The 19,187-nt window shown below is 43.6% G+C and overlaps 1 protein-coding gene across 2 annotated transcripts in view; it reads left to right on the top strand.

The window, feature by feature from the left end:
- The first annotated feature begins 566 nt into the window (after positions 1-566).
- The window catches only part of ERCC6 (ERCC excision repair 6, chromatin remodeling factor), an 84,051-nt gene continuing 65,430 nt past the window's right edge, over positions 567-19,187 (top strand). The window contains exons 1-5 of one of the 2 annotated variants that reach the window (XM_037804055.1): positions 567-656; positions 7,491-7,912; positions 10,715-10,835; positions 12,712-12,820; positions 18,109-18,820. In XM_037804055.1, coding sequence (XP_037659983.1) covers positions 7,494-7,912; positions 10,715-10,835; positions 12,712-12,820; positions 18,109-18,820 — 1,361 coding nt within the window. In that variant the 5' untranslated portion in view covers positions 567-656; positions 7,491-7,493. Of the gene's footprint in view, positions 939-7,490; positions 7,913-10,714; positions 10,836-12,711; positions 12,821-18,108; positions 18,821-19,187 lie in introns of both variants that reach the window. The other variant, XM_037804057.1, reaches the window with a different exon arrangement.

Genomic DNA, 19,187 nt, shown 5'->3' with positions numbered 1-19,187 from the left:
ACTGATTTATTGATGCAATTCAAGACATTTATTTAGGTCCACTACGCACCCCCTCACCCAGATGTGCGTGTCTGAGGCAGAGAGGGGACCAGAGATAAATAAGACGTCTCCCCTCTTCTTCACAGTTCATAGATGTGCCAGGGGACCGTGGGAAGTAATAACGACTACAGCATGCCGCTACTGAAAGGTACAGCGCTCAACGGGAGCCAGCTCCCTTCCCCCAGTTTACTTTTCCCATAGGGTTCATGGGCAATTGTAAGCATTTATCGCCCTCTCGCAAACACCACTGTTTTTTGTTTTTTGTTTTCTCGTTTTTTAAAACATCACTTAAAATTCTTATAAACCTCCTTACTAGCGAGGTGTTTTTCACCAGAAGGTGAAGGGCTCAGCCCAAAGCCACACCGCTACCAGTAGCCGAGGCGACTTTCCCACCGATCTGCAGGTGACACGTGGCTCCGCGCCAGGTGCCACACAAGCCGGCAGCCTGGCGCATGCGCCATTTGCTTCGCCCACAACAGCCCCAGTTGGGTCACGGTAGGGGCGGTGCTTAATTGCGGTCGCAGCGCGCGTGCGCGGCGACCAGTCCCAGTCGGCTTCTTCGGTTGCTGGCGGCGGCGGCGTTTCTGTTTCCTTACGGGCAGCCGCGCGGCTCTGAGGTGAGTGTTCGGGTAGCCGGGCTGAATGCCGGGAGGAGGCTGTTTGGGCCCCCCTCGGTCTCCCCGGGCGACCGCGGTCCCGGGCGCCTAGACGCCGGCCGCCGTGATGGAGCCCATCTGCGCGGGCAGCCGGAAGCCGCGTCTCGGTCGGGCGCGCACCTTCTTCCGGCCGGCGCACCTGTGGTCGGAAGTGACGTTACGCAGGCCCGCGACCACCCCTGTCTGACGGTTTTCTGCCGCTCATCAGTCTCCCGGACTTCGAAGCAGGACCCCGCGTGCAGGGTCAGTGCGGCCCCGTTTGATCTCAGTTGAAATTCTGAAGTTAATTTGTTATCTGAAAGGGAGAGTCGGGGTAAATCAGCATCAGTCGCTTTGGGCATCGATATAGCCATGTTGGAGTCTGTGAAGGAGGATTGAACAGTTTACACGTAAATTCTGAAAACGATTTCCCACGTAGCATCCATCATCACTGCCATCACCTGTTCCCAGCGGCCGTCCCATTTCCCCGGAATGTCCTCCTTCCTTCATCTCCTTTTTGCATTGTTTCCTCCAATCCATTTCGTCATACCGTAGCTCAAGGGGTCTTTTACAAACATAAGTTGGTTCCCCTGCCATCATCACCTTGCTTAAAACTTTGTTGAGTCATTCTGTGCAGTCAGAGTAAAATCATGCAAGCTTACAGTTTCCCAAGCCTTGTACATCTGACCCCTTTTGCACCCCTCCACCTTCTCTTATGCCCCCATTCCGTTCCCCTTCTCAGAACCATGCTTGCGTACCAGCAAAGCCTCCCAACCAGGATCCAACTCACCCCCAGCCACAAGTCCTAGTGCTCAAGGAGGACAGTGAATAGTATTTTCCCGAAAGATGAAGCCTTGCAGAAGATATTCTGTAAGATTTACATAATGAATCCCAGTCAGCAATTTTTAACTCAAAACATTCTCACTGTGTTCCAGCCTTCTTCGGTTCTCCAAGGCACCAACTCTTTCCAGCCTTAGGAATTGCACATGTTGTTTCTTTGCCTGCAGGATGTTTGTTCCACTTTGGGCCTGATTATTATTCATCCTTCAGATTCTGGTTCAAATGTCATGTTGTCAGAGAATCCTCCCTGACCTCATACTTAACTCCACAATTTAAATTAGGTTTGTTCCTCTGTTATTTTGAAGTAAAGAATCCTGTGCTTTCCTCTAATAGCAGTTACCATAATTATGTATGTGTGTGTATGTATGTATGTATAGTATATATATATATAGGCCTGTCTTCCCCAAGAGCCTCTAAGCTCTGTGGGGGCAGGAACTAGTTAACCAAGTGCATTGCCTGGTGTAATGGATTCTCAATAAATATTCATTGAATGGATGATTTATTTCACTTCTGATACTATTTGCCTTCTAATATTAACCTCCTGGTTTCCAATTCTCTCTCCCAGCCAGACTTGAAATGCCTTGACCTCTTTCTTTTTTCCAGTTCAAATCCCTTCTGGCTTTTTTTTTTTTTTTTCGTTTTCTTTTTTCTTTTTTCACTTACCCAGCTTGGATCCAAGTTACTTCAACTACTTTTCTTCTTAATATCTTCAACCCTCTGGCCTTTTTGTCCTTCTGCCACTTCTCTGAAAATTCCCAAATGTAATATTTCCTCCAGGATGGCTGACTGCTGAGGAAGGAAATTGTGCAGACTTGGGGATTATTGGTGATCCAGGTTTTGTGGGTTCCAACTTCAGGTGGGCCCTTCATACCTGTCACCAATGCATGCTCCCTATTGGCTCCCTTTTCTCTTCCATAGAACATTTATTCCAGATGCTTCTCTAGCCACCAAATGCTCAAACTTATCCTACCTTATAGGAGATTTTCTGTATGACATACCGTGACTTTCTCCTCTCCACCTACAAATTTTGATCCATCAGAAGTCATCCCTGTGCCAGAGTTGTGCTTTCTGTTCTCTTTTACCCTTGATCTTCCCCTACTCCTGTCTCTTCTTGGACAACTTTCTGTATAGCTTTCTACTCCCCTTCCAGGAGGGAATTCTCTAGTTTTTCTTGCCCTAATTCCCTACTTCCTGTCATCCAACCCATTCTTCCTCTGTCATTCCAGCCAGCTGCTTTCCATAGCCAAGCTTATTGAAGGAGTAGGCTGCCTCCTTGTTAAAGGTGAAGGTCTCCACTTCGTCTCCTACTTACCTCTTAACACACTGCAGTTTGGATTTCATCCCCATTGCTCCACTGAAACTTCTTTTACTAAGAGCCAGTGACCTGCTAGTTTCCAAATATGAACTTGCCATATCATTTTCTGCTTTTGACCATTCCTTCTTTCTCCTTTTTTATAATTAGAGATTTTCCCCAAACTTCATTATTTTTAACCCTAGCTTTTCACTATAATACTATAACTTGATATTTTGGGTTGAATTGACCTTTTTTAAAAACTAAACTGGAATCCTGTATCACATAGAAATAAGAAAAATGAAAAAAAAAAATTAAATTCTAGCTAAGTAGAAGGCTCTGTGCCTGAATCCTACCCTCTTTGTTGAAACGGGAGACTAACTGAAAACAGATGGTGAAACAGAAGCCTTGAAAGAGACCCCAAAACAGGATAGCCCTTTTCATTCTGTTGTTCCCTTTTAACATTTTCAACGGTAGCCTCTTCTCAGCAACTGAAATGATCTCTGGTACTTGCAGCCCGAGGGAACCCTGAGGCTGCTCCCCGGGAGCTCCAGATTTGCATTTCTGACTGCACAAGGAATGTGCTAGTGGCAATTTGGAAGCTCTTCATCAGCCCCTCCCGACCTCCTCGTCTGCCCCCTTTCTGAGATTCCCGTTTTTGTGACCGAATTCACCTGTCATTCAGTTGTCCAGACTTTTTTGTTTTAGACTCCTCTGTCCCTTACTCTCTTTCAGCAGATATTGAGCACCTCCTGGTACTACATCCTGGACACGGTGTCCAAAGCGTAGCTCCTCCATGATGTTTCTTGGGCCCCGGACACAGTGTCTTGTTTCCTCCTCTGTGTTCACGAGGCCTGTCATCTGTCCATGCCTCCACCAGAGATCTGTCCGGCTGTGATGTGACTGACGCACTTCTTCCCGTCAAGGAACTGGGGGCAGGGAGCTAAGTCATGGGCATCTTTGTATCCACAGAGCATGGCTGTGGGATTGTTTTATTTTTTTATTATTACTATTTTTTTTACATCTTCATTTGATTGAGGTATATTCACATACCACGCAGTCATACAAAACAAATCGTACATTCGATTGTTCACAGTACCATTACATAGTTATACATTCATCACCTAAATCGATCCCTGACACCTTCATTAGCACACACACAAAAATAACAAGAATAATAATTAGAGTGAAAAAGAGCAATTGAAGTAAAAAAGAACACTGGGTACCTTTGTCTGTTTGCTTGTTTGTTTCCTTCCCCTGTTTTTCTACTCATCCATCCATAAACTAGACAAAGTGGAGTGTGGTCCTTATGGCTTTCCCAATCCCATTGTCACCCCTCATAAGCTACATTTTTTTTTTTTTAATCTTCATTTTATTGAGATATATTCACATACCACGCAGTCATACAAAACAAATCGTACTTTCGATTGTTCACAGTACCATTACATAGTTGTACATTCATCACCTAAATCGATCCCTGACACCTTCATTAGCACACACACAAAAATAACAAGAATAATAATTAGAGTGAAAAAGAGCAATTGAAGTAAAAAAGAACACTGGGTACCTTTGTCTGTTTGTTTCCTTCCCCTATTTTTCTACTCATCCATCCATAAACTAGACAAAGTGGAGTGTGGTCCTTATGGCTTTCCCAATCCCCTTGTCACCCCTCATAAGCTACATTTTTATACAACTGTCTTCGAGATTCATGGGTTCTGGGTTGTAGTTTGATAGTTTCAGGTATCCACCACCAGCTACCCCAATTCTTTAGAACCTAAAAAGGGTTGTCTAAAGTGTGCGTAAGAGTGCCTACCAGAGTGACCTCTTGGCTCCTTTTGGAATCTCTCTGCCACTGAAGCTTATTTCATTTCCTTTCACATCCCCCTTTTGGTCAAGAAGATGTTCTCCGTCCCACGATGCCGGGTCTACATTCCTCCCCGGGAGTCATATTCCACGTTGCCAGGGAGATTCACTCCCCTGGGTGTCTGCTCCCACGTAGCGGGGAGGGCAGTGATTTCACCTTTCAAGTTGGCTTAGCCAGAGAGAGAGGGCCACATCTGAGCAACAAAGAGGCATTCGGGAGGAGGCTCTTAGGCACAATTATAGGGAGGCCTAGCCTCTCCTTTGCAGCAACCGTCTTCCCAAGAGTAAAACCTACCAACCCACAAAACCACCAGTCCCCTATGTCTGTGGTCATGTTAGCAACCATTGAGGTGGGGTAGGTGGGATTGTTTTATAAATGAGAAATGAACGGGCCTGGTTGGGGAGCTTGTGGTCATTTCATAGAAATAAAGTTTCAGTGCTGAAAGAAACCTTTGTTTGTCCCCAGTTAAATAAAAAGCTAGGCTCTCATTGTTACTGTGTTGCCTTTTAATGTGTTTATTTATAGTTATCTAAGTAACGCATTGTGGATACATTGTCATTCAAGCAGTTCCCCAGTATGTGGGGTAAAATGTGGAAGTTCCCCTTTATCCCTCCCTGTTGGTTCTGTTCCGTGCCACCCCGTGCCCCAGCTGTTGCAGGTTTGGTATATGTCTTTCCGGATCTTTTTCCTCACGTGTTGTACACAGATGTGGATACACGCCTCCAACATAAATGGGTGCATACCCTGTGACTTTTTCACTTAACATGACTTTTATTTTAAACCATGAATATACTAAATGGCCACATAAAACACACTATAGTAAGCCTGTTTATACCTAGGTGTGATTATTTCTCTTGAGTAGAATTGGGATTGTGGGGCAAGGTCATGTGCATTTCACATTTTGATGCATTCCTAAATTGCCCTCATTAGGCTTCACTGATTTCTCTTCCCATTAGCACTGCGTGAAGTTGGGTCCTCCTGGCATGTACTGGCTATTGTCAGGCTTTACATTTTCACCAATGTGATGAGTGAGAAACTGTCTCACATATTGAACTAGAGTTTTTTTTTTTCTTTTTTTTAAATGCAGTTTTATTGATATATTTTCACACACCATACAGTCCATCCGAAGTATACAATCAGTGGCTCACAGTTTCATCACATAGTTGTGTATTCATCACCACAATCAATTTTAGAACATTTTTGTTACTCAAAAAAAAACCCACCAAAAAAACCCCAAAACATCATATACCCCTTATCCCTCTTATTATTGACCCTTAGCCTTGATGTGATACATTTATTACTGTGGATGAAAGAATATTAAATTATTACTGTAAAACAAGTGTCTTACATTGTAGAATATAGGGGATCTAGAGATAGCAGCTATAGTGAAGGGGAAACAATAATAAGAACAGGTAAAGATATTAAGGGTAATCTTAATGATATGGGAAGGCTTAGGAATGACTGGTTTGTTAATTTTCTTGAGTTATGATAGGAGCATATTGGAGGTAATGAATTTATTTTAGGATATTTGTTTTTCTTAGTCCTTTGTTTCAATTTTTTTATAAAGTTAATAAAAAAATTACTGTTAACCATAGTCTATAGTTTGCAGTAGATGCATTTTTCCCATATACCCCTCTATTATTAACTCCTTATAATACTACTATAGTACATTTGTTCTAGTTCATGAAAGAACTTTTTTATATTTGTACCATTAATCATAATCATTGTCTACCACAGGGTTCAGTGTGGTGTACAGTCCCACGTTTCATCCTCTAGCTTTCCTTCTAGTGACATACATGACTCTAAACTTCCCCCTTCTACCACAAACACACACATAATTCAGGGCTGTTAATTATACTCACCAGAATGTGCTGATATCACCCCTATCCATTTCCAAATATTTAAATTCAATCTCGTTAAAAATTCTGCACACGTTATGCAACCACTCCCCATTCTTTGGCCTCATTCTATCTCCTGGTAACCTATATTTTAGATTTTATCTCTATGAGTTTGCATATTATAGTTAGTTCATATTAGTGAGATCATACAGTATTTATTGTTTTGTGTTTGACTTATTTCACTCAACATAATGTCCTCAAGGTTCATCAATGTTGTCGCATGCATCAGGACTTCATTCTTACTGCTGAATAATGTTCCATGGTATGTATATACCACATTTTGTTTATCCATTCATCACTGATGGACACTTGGGTTGTTTCCGAAATCTTTTGGCCTGAGATGGAGTTATTTTTGAGAATATTTTAATTAACCTTTCTCAGGTTCTGATTTGAGTAGTGGTACCCTCTTTTGTTCAGAGTTCCTGTTTATTGGCACAGATGTTCACCACTGATGTTTCTAGGGTAAGATTCTTACTGAAGCTCTTTATATCACTGAATATATACATTGGAGTTTATCGTACCACTGCGCTACCAATCATCTGTGCCATATATGGTAAAGATGCTCTCTTGCAAAACAGCAGCCAGTTGACTTCAGCTGTTTTGGAGAAGTCACCATGGAGTCACTCAAGATTTTGGTGGCTGCCTTTCCTGGCCCAAATGTTCTCTATTGATGATCCTGCATTTCTTTGTGTGTGTATGTGCTAGTTTTTCTTTATTACCAAAATTCAAGAAGATAAATAGTTTGTGCCCTCATAGACAATTCATACTTGGAAACTTGAATTTATTTAACAGGAGGATAATTACTTCATCTTTTGAGCACTCAGTCTGCCTTAATTATAAAATACTTAAGATACTATATAAATGTTAACTCTCTATCTCCACAAGCCATATTTATTTATTTTGTCCTTTTACATATTCTGTAGAGGATGCCAAATAATGGAACCCCCCACTCAAGTCCAGCCCAGGAGCAAGACTGTCCTCAAAGTCAGTGTGTTGGCAATAATGAAGAAATGGTAATCAAGCAAGAAAATGGTGTGGCAGCGGTGGCGGCGTGCCCGCCCTCCTGTCCCTCCGATCTCGGACCACCCACTTGCATCGAGGAGGGTGGGCTGGAAGCTGCCAGGAGAGAGCCAGCCCTGCTGCGCATCGACAGGCACCAGATCCCGGCGGTGGAGCCAAGCGCACAGGCCCTTGAGCTGCAGGGCTTGGGGGTGGACGTCTACGACCAGGAGGTGCTAGAGCGAGGTGTGCTGCAGCAGGTGGGTGATGCCATCCACGAGGCCCGCCGCTCGGCCCAGCTCGCCGACGCCGAGAAGGAGTATGGGTCGGTGCTGGATGACCTCACGTGAGTGTGTGCCCTCAGCCCCTGCCAGAGGCTGTGTGGGAGGCTGGTGGGGAAACTCGGATGGGAGAGAGCAGTCGTGTTCTGGAGACGGACGAGATTCACAGATGCTCTTATTCGGGGACGAAAAGTCAACGAAGGCAGCCCTTCACCTTGTTTTTGTTTTTTTTAAATGCAAATTTATTGAGATATATTCACACCCCATACCCATACAGTCATCCTAAGTGTACAGTCAGTGGCACACAGTATCATCATATAGTTATGCATTCATCTCCATAATCAATTTTTGAACATTTTCATTACTCCAAAAAATGAAAATAAAAATAAGAATAAAATTAAAAATCAAAGTAAAAAAGAACACCCAAGGTGTCCTATACCCCTTCTCCCCCATGTTATTCACTGACTTTTTGTCCCTGTTTTTCTACTCATCTGTCTATACACTGGGTAAAGGGAGTGTGAGCCACAAAGTTTTCACAATCACATGGCCACACTGTGTAAGCTACATAGTTATACACTCATCTTCAAGAATCAAGGATACTGGGTTGCAGTTCAACAGTTTCGGGTATTTCCTTCTAGCTATTCCAATACACTAAAAACTAAAAAGGGATATCTGTGTAGTGAGTAAGAGTTACCATCAAAATGACCTCTCGACTCCATTTGAAATCTCTCAGCCATGGAAACTTTATTTTGTTTCATTTCTCTTCCCCCTTTTGGTCCAGAAGTCGTTCTCAATCCCACGATGCCAGGGTCAGGCTCATCTCTTGGCGTTATGTCCCATGTTGCCAGGGAGATTTATACCCTTGGGAGTCATGTCCCACATAGGGGGAACTTTCACCTTGTTTTTGAGCCCCAACCCTTTCCTCGAGGAGTGACGTTGTCCACAACAGTTCGGGTCTTCGCCCCTCCTAAAAGCCTATTTCTTCTATGATATCCTGAAGAAAAGTGTGTTTCTGAGTGGGCCCCAGACTTACCAGCCTGTGCACTCACAAAACAGTCCTCCGGGGAGCTGCCCTCAAGTTCTCGTGTTTCCTTCCTGAAATACCAGAAGCACGTCCTGGCCCCTCAGATTTTTCTCTGTCCTGTGGTTTCTTTCCAGCTCCCTGCCCCTGTGTTCAGTCCTTGGACAAATTTTCAGATTTGAATTTCTAGAAAGAACAACAACAACAACAAAAAACCCCCAAAGAACTCTGCTCTTTGTTTCTTCTGTCCTACTTGTAACTCTATAAGGAAAGGTCCAGTCCCTTTGAGATAGTGATGGTCACGGCTGGAGGAAGGATCATTTGTGATTTTGAGGAAGAGCAGACTTGGACGAGAGTGTAACGGGTTGGAGGGGAGGACCGAGTACGTGTGTGGGGGGTCACCTGGCCCCCATCCTCTCCCCTGTCGTAGGCAGTGCCAGGCAAGGGGGAGGAGACGATGAGGGGTGCCTTGGACGGGGCAGCTCAGGGAGTGGGAGGTGGGGGGAAAGGAGGGTGGAACTGCTGGCTACCCAGTCGAGACGGCTGTTGGCACCGAGGAACCCACTTTTGCTCCAGCCCCTGGGGTGTTCTTTTGGACCCTCCAGTGGCAGGTGTTGCATTGTTGTCGTCTGACCCCCAGATGGGTTCGGCACCTCAGCTCCTTGCAATGACCACACCTTTTGTGTTTGTTCTGGGGGACGTTCCACTTCCTGTAGAGGGTGGCAGCCAAGGAGGGAGCTGCAGGGTCTCACTCAGGTCACGCTGGATGGACAATCACCTCTGGTGCTCAGCAGCTAGTGCCTTTCTTCAAAAACCCCTTTTATCCTGAAATTCACAAAGTATACAAATATGCAGCAAATTACACGAGTGTCGAGAAGCTTGAATTTGTATTGTGAAAATTGGAAGCTATAATTCTTTGGTGCATGTTTTAGTTATTATAAATTGATTTTTTTTTCACACCACAAAGTGTAACACTCCCTTAAGTAAATCTTCCAGTCTTGTGAAAGAAAAATATTGCCATGATGTCTGATTTATGTAAATACATGTTTAAACCTGTTTAGGACTTTTCCAATATTTGGATTACTTCTGTAATAATGGACTTTAAAAAATCTGTGCATGCATTTCTTCATATAAAAGGATGATAAATTATATACTGTTCAAGCAGAGTAACTTGAATAAAGTAGATACTTGAAAAATGACTGTTGAATAAATGAACCAGCTTACGAATGGGAATGAGCTGATTTAAATCAGCCAGATAATAAAAGAAAAACACTAGCAGTCATCTTTTTTTTAATATTCGTTTTATTGAGATATAGTCACATACCATGCAGTCATACAAAACAAATTGTACATTCTATTCTTCGCAGTACCATTACATAGTTGTACATTCATCACCAAAATCAATCCCTGACACCTTCATTACCACACCCACAAAAATAACAAGAATAATGATTAAAGTGAAAAAGAGCAATTAAAGTAAAAAAGAACACTGGGTGCCTTTTTTTGTTTGTTTGTGGTTTGTTTTTTTCCTTCCCCCATTTTTCTACTCATCCATCCATAAACTAGACAAAGGCGAGTGTGGTCCTTATGGCTTTCTCAATCCCATTGTCACCCCTCATAAGCTCCATTTTTATACAATTGTCTTCAAGATTCTTGGGTTCTGGGTTGTCTAGCAGTCATCTTAAACCTCAGAAGACCCTTCAGTTTAAATTTGTGGCCAATAAGAATATGCATGCCAGTTTGTTTTCTTTTAGTTAATAAGAAGTAAAATTAATATGTTTTTAGCATTTCTCTCTTTTTATTATGCTATAAAAATGGGAAACAGACAGTTTATCTTATTTTTCAGGTCATGTATGACATCTCTAAGGCAAATCAATAAAATTATCGAACAACTTAGCCCTCAAGCTACCATCAACAGAGCCGTCAACAGGAAACTAGATTCTGTAAAACGACAGAAGTATAATAAGGTGATTGAAAGTAACATATTACATACTGTATTTTTGAGAAAGTCATTGTGTGGGCTCATTCAATAATTTAGAAAGTATTCTGAAAGTACTTATAAGATGTGAAGCAAATATTTAGAAGTACAATACATTTTTTTTTGACTTGCCTTTTGAAAGTTTAATTTTTCAACTGTTTCTCTTTAATGTGCTGTGTTATAGAGTGTTTTTAAACACACACACACACACACACACACACACATCTTTGAGAGTAAGTTCCTTTTTTGGCCTAGCTTGCTTCCCCATGCACATGCACTTCCACAGTCTGCCTTGCTTCACCCGTTTCCTCTCTCCCAGCTCAGCCTCCTGTTTGGCCTCTCGCCCCATCCCCTTGGCTTGCATGAACTCTCTTTGCTTCTGCATAGCTCCTGCCTGCACCGAGTGCCCCTCACACCCTCACACTGGCTGCTCCTAGTGGCTGACCTTTCGCCACTGCCTTGGGTGTAAGGGTCGCCTCACGGCCACATGGCATGAGAACTGACTTCAGGGGCAATGTGCCTGTTAACTTTTACCATTGTCCTAATGAGGTTTGAAACATTATTTAGGACTCATGTACCAGGCTAGGAAAACACATTGTGGTTGATTAATGACTAGTTTTGGTCATTTCTGTCCTGCCGTCCACAATGGCGAACAGGCATCCTCGTGCATATGGCTGACCTGTGGCAGCGAGCACATTCCTTGTGTCTTTTATTTATGTTCTCTGACTGGGTGTGTGTATACACTCCGTCTGTGTTGTCCTCCTTTTGTGTTCCACTCACTAGCCCGTTTTCCTCACCACACCCTTTTCCTCTCACCGAGGAAGCCGCCTGAGGGTCAGAGGCAGAAGTGGCTTGGGGTAGCTGGGGTCCCCCAGAGTCAGAGGAGGGACAGCTGGCCCCTTGTGGGGGCACGTGAATGGACGTGCGGAGATCTTTTCTGACCTTGGGCTTCGGGTGGGCTGGGGTGTTGAAGGACAGAGAGACCAAACTTGAGGCCACTCTGGGTAGTGGTCTTATTTTAATTATGTAACTCCTCAATTATATATTCCTATCTTTCTTTAGCAGCTCTTTGATGTTTAGAGATGGACTAGTCATAGGAAAAGGTTATTTTTATTGGAATTTTGCTGAGAGAGAGACTGAGAGAAAACGGATTGCAAGTCATTGCAATGTGATTTCATATTCATGGTTTCCGCTCCCCCATGCTCCTATTTGGAATTTAAACCTGATTGACCTTGGGAAGAAGAACCAAGGACCGCAGGCCCGGCTAGGTGGGAGGCTTTGGAATGGCCATATACCCGAGTGGTGGTATAAGGGAAGATGGACAAAGAGGGCCTGGGGCAGACAGGGTAAAGGAGTTTATCAAAAATGTGTTTTTCTTTTAAAATTTTGTGATTGGGTAGACTACCATAAAGGAAGATCATGTTATCAAAGGGAACTGACTTTAGACCGTTCAAACATTTGTATTGATGTTTCTTAGGCCTTCAGCCCACTGACCTCAGGGCCCATTGACTGCTAAGGTCGGAAACCCAGTGACATTTAGTGATTTATCCCATGTGTCAATGAGGGAACAGAGCAGAAGGATTTCACCCCCACCCCAGTCAGTGGAGAGAGGGTGTCAACGTATCCATAATTGAGCTGTGGGCTGCCAAGCTCCTGCAGGGACGGTGGTGCCTTCCTGCTGGGAATGCTTTGAAGCCTATATGCTAGTGGGAGTACTCAATGAGGTTCTGTCTAGTAATTAAAGTATATGGAATTTCTACTTTATTTTCCCCCTGATGAAAGTTTTAAAATTTTGTAATGCCATCTTTTGTATTTAACAGTAAATCACTTCATTGCTGTTTTGTATTTGCTGTTTACCACTTAAGGAACAACAGCTAAAGAAGATCACAGCCAAACAAAAGCGTCTTCAGGCCATCCTTGGAGGGGCGGAGGTCAGAGTTGAACTAGAACATGCCCATCTGGAGGAGGACGCAGGTGAGGAGACCACGGAGACTGTCTCTGTGCTCTCGAACCAGTGCTTGTGGTCAGCTCAGGGTATGTGTTCAGCCTTTGCCTGAGTTTTGAGAACAGTACGTTCCTCTGCCTTGCTGTCAAAACAGATTTAGGAAAATTTCCTTCTCTGCACCTGCAGAACCAAATCTCTTAAATCACATGGGGTGTTCAGAGAATGAGAGTAGATTTTTAACTCAGTTCACTGGAGGCTGCTGGTGCACATTTATTATTGTGCTTAATAAATTAGAAATTTTGAAATTCTTGTATAGTTTTTTGATAAAGACCAGTATTTTGTATGCTCAGCATCATCAATTGACTTTCATAGAATTGCTCTTGTATATCTTTATGGGGTGTAGTTGGCAGGCTTTCCAAGCATCAGATCTGTTGTTTAAGAAAAGACTTCTTCAATCAAGTTTACCTTAGGGAAATGTTTTTGTGTACATCACTGCCTTGGATATATAAGCAGTGTTGTCATTTTGGAAAACCTTTTGGGAAAACGTATAGACTCCAGAACCAAGTATTTTGACAGTCGTTGAATATGTGTGTGTGTTTGTATGCATGCTTAGGTTTTTGGTACCTGCTGAGTCATTTACTGCTTGAAATACAGATTAAGAGTCTGTGCTGGTTTGAAACTATTGTGGACCCCAGAAGAGCCATGATCTTTTAATCCAATCTTGTTGGGTGGATACTTTTGATTGAGTGTTTCCATGGAGATGTGACTCACCCAGCTGTGGGTGAAACCTTTGATGAAATTATTTCCATGGAGATGTGACCCCACCTATTCTGGGTGGGTCTTAATTAGGTCACTGGGGTCCTTTAAGAGAGCTCACGGAAACAAGGAGCTCAGAGAAGCTGAGAGACATTTTGGAGAGAAGCTAAGATACGGAATCCAGAGTTTGCCCCCAGGAGAAGCTAAGAGCCAGCAGAGACCCAGACGCTTGGAGATGCTGGGAGATGCAGACAGCAGGATATTTGGAGATGCTAAGCTAAGAGATGAAGCTCAGAGTTTGCCCCAGAAAAGCTAAGAGAGGACCCCCAGACACTTAGAGAGAAACACCTTGGGAAAACAGTCAGGGATGCACAGGAGCTGAGAGAGAGAAGCTAAGAGAGACAGAGGCCCAGAGACATTTTGGAGAAAGCTGTTTTGAAATGCAACCAGAGAGCAGAGGACCAGCAGATGCTAGCCACTTGCCTTCCTAGCTGACAGAGGTGTTCTGGACGTCATCAGCCTTTCTTCAGTGATGGTATTCTCTTGTTGATGCCATATGTGCCATTTGGAGGTATTATGTCCCCCAAAATGCCATGTTCTTTAATGTAATCTTGTGGGAGTATTGATTAGGTTGGAATCTTTGGATTAGGTTGTTTCCATGGAGCTGTGACCCATCCAGCTGTGGGTAATACCTTCGATTAGATTATTTCCATGGAGGTGTGGCCCCGCCCATTCAATGTGGGTCGCGATTTAATCACTGGAGTACTTTAAAAAAGAGCCACACAGGCCCAGACTCTTGTTGACACTGATGCTTAGACATGCTTGGAGTTGCGGACCCCTGATGTCGGCTGCAGCCAAGAGATTCATTTTTGAAGATGGCCATTGAAAGTAGAATTTTGCTACTCCCGAGTTTGCCTGGGAGAAACTAAGAGAATACCTCCAAATGCCTAGAGAGAAAAGGCCTAGGAGAACGCCGTTTTGAAATGCAATCTAGGAGCAAGCAGACGCCAGCCACGTGCCTTCCCAGCTAACAGAGGTTTTCCACATGCCATTGGTGTTCTTCAGTGAAGGTGCCCTATTGTTGCTGCCTTTGTTTGGATGTTTTCATGGCCTTCAGACTGTAAATTTTGTAACCAAATAAACCCCCTTTATAAAAGGCAATCCATTTCTGGTGTTTTGCCAAATGACAGCATTAGCAAACTGGAACACCATAGTTGGACCCTTTCAGGGCATTAGAACTGTAAATTTGTAACCTAATAAATCGCTTTTATAAAAGCCAATCTGTTTCTGGTATATTGCATAACAGCAGCTCTAGCAAACCGGAACAGACACCTTAACATTTAAGCTCTCAAGCAAATATTTTCTGTAGCTCCAGTAGTTTATTCAGTAGAAGAAGAGAATTATGAAGAGTTAATCGAGGTCAAAGAAAAAATATTAGAGAGATGTGCTTTTAAAGTCCATTAAACCCATGATCAGTGCTCGCTGCCACCAAGATACCATACTTCTCATTGGTTCTCTTCTCTTTTGTTCCTGTCTTGCTGTCCCAAACCTGCTGCCGTTTTCTACCTCCCATTGCCGCATTAGTAAAACTTTGCCCAGGGTTAATAGTTACCTCCCTGTCTTAGTTTGCCTGAGTTGGCTATCACAGATACTACCAGCTGGTTTTGGCTTAAACAACAGGAATATTTTGGCTCACAATTTTGAGTCCAGAAGAACTTCCAAATCAAGGCATCAACAAGGCTATCCTTTCTCCCCAGCATCTATAGCATCTGGTACTGGCTGCTGGGAGTCCTTGGGGTTCCTTAGCTTTTCTCTGCCTCTGGTCACATGGTGATCTCCTTTTCTTTCTCACTCCGGTGACTTCCAGGTAAATTCTTCAAGGGGTCCTGTCTTTAGTGGGTTCACACCCGCAGGGACACAGATTAAGATTAAGAACATGGGTTTGTGGGGTACAGAATTCACCCTACCACAGTCCCCTTTCCACCCTGGCTTCACTTGATCTCAGCATCTGCTACATCAGCATCTGTTTCTGTAATATCTTCTGTAGAGTACCTTCTACATTAAAAACTACAAAATGTCATTGAGAAGTTAAAGAGCACTTAAATAAAGGGAGAGATAGAGCATGGTCATGGAATGCTATCGTAAACATGTCAGTTCTCCTATTGAGCTAACAGTTTCAAAGTAATCCCAATAAAATTTGGGTTTTGTTTTTTTTTTCCTGTTGGGGGGAGGTGGTTGGGCATTTAACAAACTGATTCTGAAATTTATATGGAAATGCAATGGGCCAAGACTAGTCAAGACAATCTAGAAGAACAAAATATCGGGACCTATTATAATGCTGTGAGAATGAAAACAGTGTGGTATTAGCCCAAGGATGGGCAAGCAGACCAAGAGGACAGATTAAAGAGTCCGGCAGACAGACAGCCCATGTGCGGTCGCTGGATCAGTGACAAAGCTGGCAGTGGAGCACAGTGGGAAATAAAGGTCTTCTCAGTAAATGTTCTGGGTTAATCCGTATGAAAATAAAATGAATTTTGACTTCTCACACCATGTACAAAAAATTCCAAATGGAGGTACATCTCAGTGTGGATGGTGAAGCAGTAGAGCTTTTAGAACACAGGAGAGGAAAACATTTCTGATTCCAGGGTGAACAAAGACTTATTAACGGGCCACAGAAGTGCTCACTGTAAAGGAAGAGATTTGTTAAATGGAGCACATTAAAATGTACAGCATCATCAAAAGTTCGTCAGAAGTTCATCAAAAGGTAGCATTAAGAGAGTGAAAAGGCAAGCTATAGAGTGGGAGAAGATATTTGCAGTTCACATATCAGTCAAAGGATTCATGTCCAAGGTATGTAAAGAATGCCTACAAATCTTGCACAAAAGAGGCTCTCCAAAAGGTCAGTAAACCTATGAAAAGAACCTCAGATTCACTAGACATCAGGGAAATGCAAAAGAAAGCTACAGTGTAGGGCCCCTCCCCACCACCAAGATAGCTCAGACTGAGTAGCAAGAACATGCAGCTGGAACTTGCAAATCTGGGTGGAACTGCGTGTGGACACAGCGTTTTTGGGAAACAGTTTGGCACGGTCTGCTAAAGCTCACCATACCTCAAGACTGTGTACATAATCACTATAAGACGTGTACCAGAATATCCATAGCAAAACTATTCCCAACTGCCAAATCCTGCAAACTACCCAAATGCCCATGACCAGTGGATTGGAAAAATCGAGGTATATACTGGAACCCTAACAGCAGGGAGAACCAGTGAACTGCTGCACCCAGCAGCAGCTACACTCAACAGGTATAAAGCTGCAAGCAGTATTGACGGAAAGAAGCCAGGCATGGAGGAGTGTCAGCATTTCCAGTTACATGAAGTTCAAAACCAGGCAAAGCTTATCTACTGTGTCGTACTCTTGGGGGGAGGTAGTGCCTGGAAGGGGCCCCGCAAAGGGTGCTCCTGGGGTTGCCAGTAATTTCTGTTTCTAGATCTGAGTGTTGGTATATGGGTTGGTAGGTTTTCTCAAAAATTCATTGAGCTTTACACATATGATGTTTGTACTTTCCTGATGTGTGTTTTATTTCAGGACAGAGTTTCACGAAAAGTGGGCTGTGGTGTTACTGATCAGATTTTAGAATGTGGATTCCTTCCTGTTCAGCCTTTCGGTCCTTTGGGATTTGGGCTCTATGGCAAAGTAACTGGGCTAGAAATTAATCTCAGCTCACGAAAGAGGAATGGTTTCTGGGTTACTTTATACCTCCTATGGTATTACTTTATACCTCCGACTTTATTTCATCTCTTGTCACCCAGCTGTAGCTTCATACATCCAGCACAGGTCTGATAGACCTTCCTGCAGTGACGGAGACGTTCTACATCTGTTGTCCAACGTGTGAACCACTAGCCACATTAGATGTGGCCAGTGCAACTGAGGGACTGAATTTTTAATTTAACTTCATTTAAATGTCAGTAACCACATCTGACTACTATATTGGGCAGTACAGAGCTAACATTTATATTTTTTCTATTTAGGTGCATACTGGTTATTTAGATGTCTGTTTTTAGTTTTACTGTCTAACTTTTTTTTAAGTTAGAGAAGTTGTGGGTTTACAGAAAAATCATGCCTAAAATATAGGGTTCCCATATTGTCTCCTGAATTTAAGTCCATTTGAATACTAATATTAGCAATGACAAGGGAACTTTGGAGATTGTTTCCTCATGGGTTACTCCTCAACTGATAAGAATAACACATCCTAAATTTCTCTATCTAAACCGTATATTATGTAAGGATAGGCCCGTCTTTGGATGCACAGGGGAGTATGTTTATATGTAATGTTTTGGAGAAAAGGCATTGAGAAGTCATGTTTTGAACAAGAATATATTCAATGTAGTGTGATAGGTGCTGTGAAATGTTTTACTTTATCCTTTGTGCAGAATGTGATTTAGTCCTGCCACAGTGTCTTTTCACCTGAGTTCTTGGTAAGTGTGTAGCGTTTATTGTACAAGTGACTGTTGTCACCCCAGGTAGCTTGTGCTGTGCCAACACTCTGCATTGCTCTTTCAGAACCGGGGCCGTCCTGCCTGGGCAGCACGCTCATGCCCGTTCAGGAGGCCACGTGGGAAGAGCTCATCCGCACTGGCCAGATGACGCCTTTCGGTACCCAAATCCCTCAGAAGCAGGAGAGAAAGCCCAGAAAACTGGTGCTCGACGAGGCATCGGGCTTTGAAAAGTACTTAGCAGATCAAGCAAAGCTGTCTTTTGAAAGGAAGAAGCAAGCAGGGAAGAAAAGAGCGGCTAGGAAAGCTCTGGCCTCGGCCACCTCTCAGCTGAGCCCAGCACAGAAGGAAAACAAACAAAACAAGGGCAGTGACAGCCTCTCCAAAACAGACAAGCGCTTGAAGAAGCACATCAAGAAACTCCAGAGGAGGGCGCTTCAGTTCCAGGGGAAGGTGGGATTGCCAAAAGGAAAGCTGCCTTTGCAGGCAGAGGGGAGACCAGAGAGGGGAGAGGGCGACTCTGGAAGTGAAGAGTCCGAGTATTTGCCTCCAGAGGAGGAGAAGGAAGAGGCGGACCTGTCCGAGGACGGTACCGATTGCGAACTGAGACCTTTGCCCAGAGGTGGGAAACGGCAGAAGAAAGTTCCAGCGCAGGAGATTGGCGATGACTTTTTCCCAAGTTCTGGAGAAGAAGCAGAAGCCCCAGAAGGAAGAGCGGGTCGGAAAATAGTGAGATGCCGAGATGACGGCGATGAAGACTATTACAAACAGCGGCTGAGGTCAGTCTGCAGGGAGTGTAAACAGGTGGCACTGCTCGTTTTATCTAAGGCGGGAGGGCTATTAATTAATATGTCTTGATACTGTTTAATATCTTAGCTCCCCATTTATCCAGAATTTGGACTTCCTGCAGCCTCAGCCAGTAAGAATCAACTGAGACCCTGAGTCCTCAAGGAGCTGACCCAAAGTGCTTGCACTTCTAGGTCTTCCTTTAGATCAGGGGGCAAATCTAAGAAGAAAAGTTTAGGGGGAGGGACTGGGGCAGCAGGCAGGCAGTGGACTGAACGTGACCTGGGCAGTCTTCCCTGTGAGAACAGTCACCCTGGAACAAGGTTCTGGAAAAGGTAGGACTTCTGTTGTGTTCGCTAC

This window comes from Choloepus didactylus, chromosome 15 (genome assembly GCF_015220235.1).
Source record: "Choloepus didactylus isolate mChoDid1 chromosome 15, mChoDid1.pri, whole genome shotgun sequence".
Classification (NCBI taxonomy): domain Eukaryota; kingdom Metazoa; phylum Chordata; class Mammalia; order Pilosa; family Megalonychidae; genus Choloepus; species Choloepus didactylus.
Note: the sequence above shows the minus strand (reverse complement) of the source record. Positions and strands in the feature narration are given on the sequence as shown.